The 6,674-nt window shown below is 34.0% G+C and overlaps 1 protein-coding gene across 1 annotated transcript; it reads right to left on the minus strand.

Moving 5' to 3' along the window:
• Positions 1 to 3,284: 3,284 nt before the first annotated feature.
• On the minus strand, positions 3,285 to 5,565 carry LOC123905424 (cyclin-A3-3-like). The gene is made up of 5 exons (XM_045955019.1): positions 5,333 to 5,565; positions 5,004 to 5,040; positions 4,718 to 4,867; positions 4,206 to 4,340; positions 3,285 to 3,386 (listed from the first exon to the last, which is right to left on the minus strand). The coding sequence occupies exons 1-5, from the start codon at positions 5,563 to 5,565 to the stop codon at positions 3,285 to 3,287; spliced, it is 657 nt and encodes a 218-aa protein (XP_045810975.1).
• Between the last annotated feature and the right edge of the window lie 1,109 nt (positions 5,566 to 6,674).

Consider the following 6,674-nt stretch of genomic DNA (forward strand, 5'->3'; position numbering starts at 1 on the left):
AGTATCAAGTTCAAGAACCCCGGGCTTCCGTTGAGTTTTGTTGCGTTCACCTTGTCGATCACTAAGTGCCATCTTCTCAATGATTGCCGTGGCATCTGCTGCACTTAATGATAACAAGGAACCACCAGCTGTGGCATCTAATAGAAGCTTTGATTCTGGCATAAGACCATTTCTGAAAATGTGAATTTGAGTTAGCTCATCAAACCCATGATTCGGACACTTTCGTAACATTGCTTTGTATCGATCCCATGCTTCGCATAGAGTCTCATTTGAACCTTGAGAAAACACCGCAATAGATGTCTTTGACTCCATGAACTTGTGATGTGGAAAGAACCGATCAAGAAACTTCTCCTCCAATGTATTCCAATTGGTCATTACTTGAGCTGGTAAATCAAGGTACCAATCTTTGGCTTTCCCTATCAATGAATGAGGGAACATTCTCATGAACACCGCTTCCTCCTCCGCTTTAGGGGCTCCAAGTGAACCGGCTATTTCATAGAATTTTACCAAATGATTGTATGGATCTTCATGTGATAAACCTGTAAAAGGGTTAGCATATAACAGTTGCAAGAGACCGGTTTTCATCTCCGTCTGTCTTGCACCTCTGGGAGGTCTTGCAAGATGAGCAAGCCTTCGTGGACTGTTGTGACATGGCCTCATAGCAGCACCTTCGTTATGTGGCGGATCGTCAGCCATCTCTTCGGCTATTGAGGATGTTGAAGAAATAGAAGCATAATTTTCTTCTTGCAGCCTCTTTTGTTTGGCTAATTGTTTCCTTTTCTTTCTTTGACTGTTATTCCTTCGAGCTGTTCTTTCGATTTCTGGATCAAAAAGTAAATTCTCTGCAGAAATCTTTCCTCGCATAAATAGGACAACAATCTAACCAGACAAGTTAGCGTGCACAAAAGATAACGAATAGTAACTGAAATTAAAAAGTACAAAATTGCTTAAAACGATAGAAATTGCGATTAAACAACTAATATCAAACGCCAGTCCCCGGCAACGGCGCCATTTTGTTGAAAGAACTTTCGGCAAGTATGTTTCAAATATCGTATCCACAGGGACTAGTGTGATATCAATTGTAAATACACAAATTCCATGATTCTAAGTGCGGGTTTGTTTCGATTTGGTTTCGTAACATAAAATTGCGATAAAAGTGCGTGATAAACTTTTGAGATAAAAACTTGTTGGAATTGGATTTCATCAAATCATTCACATGTATCAGTTAACTATTGATATATATATTTCATTTACCAATCAATATCGTCACGTATTACTCGTTGATCATATCCGTGTCCGGAATATGTCTTGAAATCTATTGTATCTATTAACTTTCCGATGTCTCGAATCATTAATCGATAAAATAGCATTAAGCTCTAATACTTTAAGTGACTATTAAATCTCAAAATCTATGTCTAAACTTTGAACTTTAACAAGTGATTATCCTACCTTTGATTCAAATAACATATGTCTATATCATTTAAATCTTTTAATAAAAGCATGAAAACAAGGACATCACTAATATTGATTGATAAATAAAACACATATAGCAAAGTTAAACTAGATTCATGATCATAATTCAATTACATCCAACCCCAACAAAAGAGATTTAGCTATGAATAGCCATGATAAACTTACAAAAGAGTGAAGATGAGAAGGATTGAAAGACCATAGAGCTTGATTTCTCAAGTTGTGTGGAATCCACCTTCAAAACCTCACTAACAGGATATATCTATTAAAATCGTGTTTTTCTCTCTGATATTGACTCAAAATCCCCTTTTACAAAATGATCTAAAATGCTATTTATAGACTTCTGAAATGGGCCTGTTCGCTAAGCGAATCCTTGTTCGCTAAGCGAAGAAGTTGCTTAGTTGAAGAGATTTGCTGACACGTGTATTTAACTGTGACTCATCCTTTGCTCGCTAGGTGTTCGCTGCATCGAGCTTATTCGCTGCATGCTCGCTGGGTGTTCGCCAAGTACCCTGGACTCCCTGCCTTCGTTCGCTGCATGCTCGCTGATGCTTCGCTGCAGCGAATGCTTCAGAATTTTGTTTCTTTTCTTAGTATCAGCATAAACCTAACAAAATGGTTGGATTTGATAATTCTTGCACAAATTCTTAGTACACACTATATTTACATCAAAAAGTGATTTATATTCCAAGGATTTGTTATCAAAATTCATTCAATAAGTGCTTTTTAAACATGTATTTTAACCAATATTTAGCACTTATCATGCTTCACACATCAATTTCTTTTATTGGTATGATATTTTTCGACAAATTCCCAACAATCATAAAATGTAAAGTGATGATATTGAATTGGAATGAATAAAAGTAAAAGTAACAGTATAATTTTTTAATTTTTCAACTAATTTGACTTTGACAAATAGCATAGGAAAGAGACCAACATAACATAGATACTCATGTAGTAAGTTAAGGGACTAACCAGATTTTCAAGTCATGGGACCAATCAAACTTTTACAATATAATTTGATTTTTTTTTTTTGAAGAAGCTAAATTAGCCCATCCAAATTGGCACCAAAGAGAATCGAACCTCATACCTCAAGAGGAGTACACTCCCAGGTCCCAAACCAATACTAATCCACCAACCCAAGTGGGTCAATATAATTTGGATTGAATGTATTTATTAAGAAAATACACCTATTTGTCAAAAAAACTACACTTTCATTACATATTAGAATTAGTTGCATAGTTTTGTCAAAAATAAATAAATAAATAGTTGCATAGATAAAACCAAGAGAATAAGAAATGTAGATAGGATCCTTCGCCGTAAATGTACTAGTTATAGTGTCCTTGCTAACGTACGGAAAATACAGTTTTGTAGTAATTTTGTACAATAAATATATGTATTGTAAAAATGTTATAGTAAAAAAATATATCATTCGATATAGAACTCGTCGGACAATGTCCCATAAATCCTAACTCAATCGGTAAAAATGCGTCCTAAATATATTGTACAAAGTAAGACTATAGAGGAATGTAGAAAAATCAACAAAAATGTAAAGTAAAAAATAACAAACCACGTGAAAAAAAAAACCAAAATAAATTTTATTGAATATTGGTTCACCAAATAAATGCATTAGTAAAAAGTATAGAATTAATATTAAAAGAAGTTACAAATGAAGTATGACATTGAAATTAATTTTTTATATGACATCAAAATTATTGACTAACTTACTTTTTTGATATCACATTAAATTAAATACAATTTATATATTTAAAATAAATGTAAAAATAAAAAAAATCTAATATATGACTTGCCAATTATTCATCTTCATGACTACATATCCATGAATTCATGCCTTCAAAGACAAACCATTCATTTAATTCTTCAAGTCCCAGTTTTATAATTGATGGTCCTGCTTTCTTGCACATTAAGAACATTTCAATAAAGTCAATGAAAAAATTTCATATTTACAAAAGGGAATAAATTCAATAAAAAAAAAAACCGCATGTGATGTGAATATAAAAATAAAATATAAATATAAAAATGTTGAAATGATCAATTTCTTATACTCATAAGAAATGTTTCATATAAAAATCACATAGAATTGTACTCATAGCAGTGTTCTCTTCCAAACAACGGTATCTATATATAAGGATTTTACTTCTAACACCATCTACAAAGTATAGAATTGCAAGTCATTCATCATATGCATTCACACACACAGTATTCGAATCAAACTTTGAATACACAAATGAGTAGCAGTGAAGGAATAATTCTGGTTAACCACTCTTAATTGCAGAGTGGGGGACAATATTCTTTACAAATCACACAAGATTTAAACTATGAAATACACATTTGTAGAAGTGTCACGGAATAAATAATATAGTGAAATGTTGTTTTCTTAGTTTCTACAAGCAACACCATTAGGACATGAAGTGGTCTCTGGAGTGTGTAATAAGCTGATGGAAGGAGCTCTATGAGCCTCAATGAAAAACATAATTAATCGCAATAGTCAGAATCCATCTGCGGAAGGTGCAGATGGTGTCCAAATCTTATTCACCAATGGGATCAAAATAACTTGCAGGAATTTCCCCAGCAGTCAAAGATGCCACACATGTAAATTACTGTTTGTAGAAATAACACACACTGTTAGATACTATATAAGTTCAAAAATAACACACTGTTAGATATAGGTTCAAACTGAAAACCAGAATTAGATTACAATTACAACTACATACCTTCGGTTTCAAGTACTTTTGTCGTACTGCTTGTAAAGGGCACACTGTGATAGTTGAGTGCATAACATGTATGGCAAGTACACATTCTTGCAGCTCAAGTGGCTTATATCCTGTTTGGCATTGTAACACTTGATTCTGATACCCACAATAATAGAAAGAGGTCAGTCAGGTCACTTTTAATCTAAAGGAGGGATGTAGTGCTATCTATGCACATGAGTGACTCCTGCATTCATTTGTCTTAATCCCTAACTTGCTACTCAATTTTAGTTTGCATCTTATCTCAACTCAGCAGCTCTTATCATTTTTTTACAGGGTTTCGTTCCAGCTGATCGAATCAAATTGTAATTCAGGTAACCAAGTAGTAACTAACTAACATTAATGGCTACTCGGAGTTTGAATCTCTCTGGACAACTTTGAGTTATCGAGGGTGTGCATATTCATAAAAGATATTCTATAAAAAGGACACAATTAAAAAAAAAATGATGAAAGTGAATTGCAGTAATAATTCGTACCCAAGGGTGGTGGTTTGGTTGAATTATAAACCTCGATAGAAATAAAGCAGATGCTGCCGCTATGGAAGGCAAGAACTTGACGCATTTCAAGCATAATAGGCAGAGCTCCAAAAGATAACAAGCCAAGAATTCCAATTGCTGGTTGGAATGCTGTGACAGTAAAAATAATAATAATAATAAAATCAATGGTAGGATAAATATATAGTTGGAGCCAAACCAATAAAGGGGGTTAACAATACAATACAAGTAACTCTACAAGGAGAGAAGAGGGCACATAGAAATATACCTGAAAATCTGTCTGACCAGCAGCTCCCATAAAAATTCTGTGATAACAACAAAGGAATTATTTATGAAGTGAGTAAGTAAGAAAAACAATATGCATATACAAAGAAGCAGAAGCAAATGAAATAGTTTCTTGCTTGCCTGAGAAATGTCTTAGAGGTGGGATAGACGAAGTCAGAGTTCAAAGATGCAAAGATGTCCTTCTCCATCTGTATAACTAACCTCTGAGACGGTGTAAGTATTATCTGTCATAAAGCACAATTGTTGTGCGTGTGGAGGACATATATATATATATATATATGAAAATAGGCAAGGTGTGGAAGAGTTAATTACGAAGCAATGAAGATGGATGAAACGCCGAGAAGCTGAAGGTGTTTTCTTTTGAGGGGACGAATAGAGAGGAAGCGATCAATGCAAGAAACGGTGAGATATAAGGCATCAGAAGCAAACTTGAATTCCTCTGTAACCTCCGCTAACCAATCCACAAGAATCTCACGCATCTGATTTGTCACCTCTTTTTGAATTGTCTTTGCATAATTGCTCGATGGTCTCTTATTGACATTCATCTCCAAGGCATGAAGATGTCTGTAAATGGAACAAGAAGAGCCTGCTTGATTGGTCTCAAAGTCAAGATTGGTGATATCAATCAACTACCCGCTTCTTTAATATCATCGGTGAGTCCATAAGGGGGTATGGAGACGCAGCACGCCGTTTGTAGTAGTTTTCTTGATGAGCCGCACCCATTCCCATGGCAGACTTCAACGGACAAAGATGATTGATACTAATAATACACGCATGTGCTGATTCTGTTCAACACTCACTCACTCACTCACTCATAAATAATAAATAAATAAATAAAAATGCCCCTTTTTTGTTTATGCGGCGACGGGTAAAATGCCGCCATTTTCATTTTCTTCAAATTCTCTGCACCCCGCTCTTCTCCCTCTACCTCTTTACACAATTGCCAAAATATTTTCTTTTTCCTTTTAAAAAATAAAATTACTTTATGCTTTATTTGGAAAATTTTAAAAAAGGAAAACAATACACACACATTATCAACATTAATTTGGAAAAATTATAAAAGGAATAAACTACACACAAATATATCAATTTTTTTTTTTAAGTTGGTATGAAATTTTTAACGCCGTCAACTATGACTAAATCTTCGTTGGGGAATCTATGGGCACACAAAGTGAGTTCTCCCTTTTCAACCGAATTTTTCTCCATACGCCGACATAAATCAAACCCCTGACCACGTGTTTAAGAGACCAAAACTCTTACCACTTGAATCAATTCATCATTGGTATATCAACATTAATTTTGTCGGCTCAAAATGTGAAACCAAACGGAGCAAATATATATTGCATATATATAAAGGGGGTTAGATCAAATGACAATGTCAAAATTAAACTGACACCAAATCACAACCCTTAATTCAATTTTATTTTTTTTTAAACTTGGCATCTGGTTTTAAGACCGCCTAATCTGAAGTTTAAATTGATTCTTTTTTCAATTTAATCTATAGTTTGTAGTTAATTTAAATAATTAATTCAAATAACGAGTCGTATGATAATATTGATATCCTCATTTTCACCAATAATGTTTTTTTAATCACAAGGACTTTCTCTTATTACCATGCTTTCTCTCTCTCAAAACATTGACCCTTTCTCTCTTT

The sequence above is a fragment of the Trifolium pratense genome, linkage group LG2, assembly GCF_020283565.1.
Source record: "Trifolium pratense cultivar HEN17-A07 linkage group LG2, ARS_RC_1.1, whole genome shotgun sequence".
In the NCBI taxonomy this organism is placed as follows: Eukaryota; Viridiplantae; Streptophyta; class Magnoliopsida; order Fabales; family Fabaceae; genus Trifolium; species Trifolium pratense.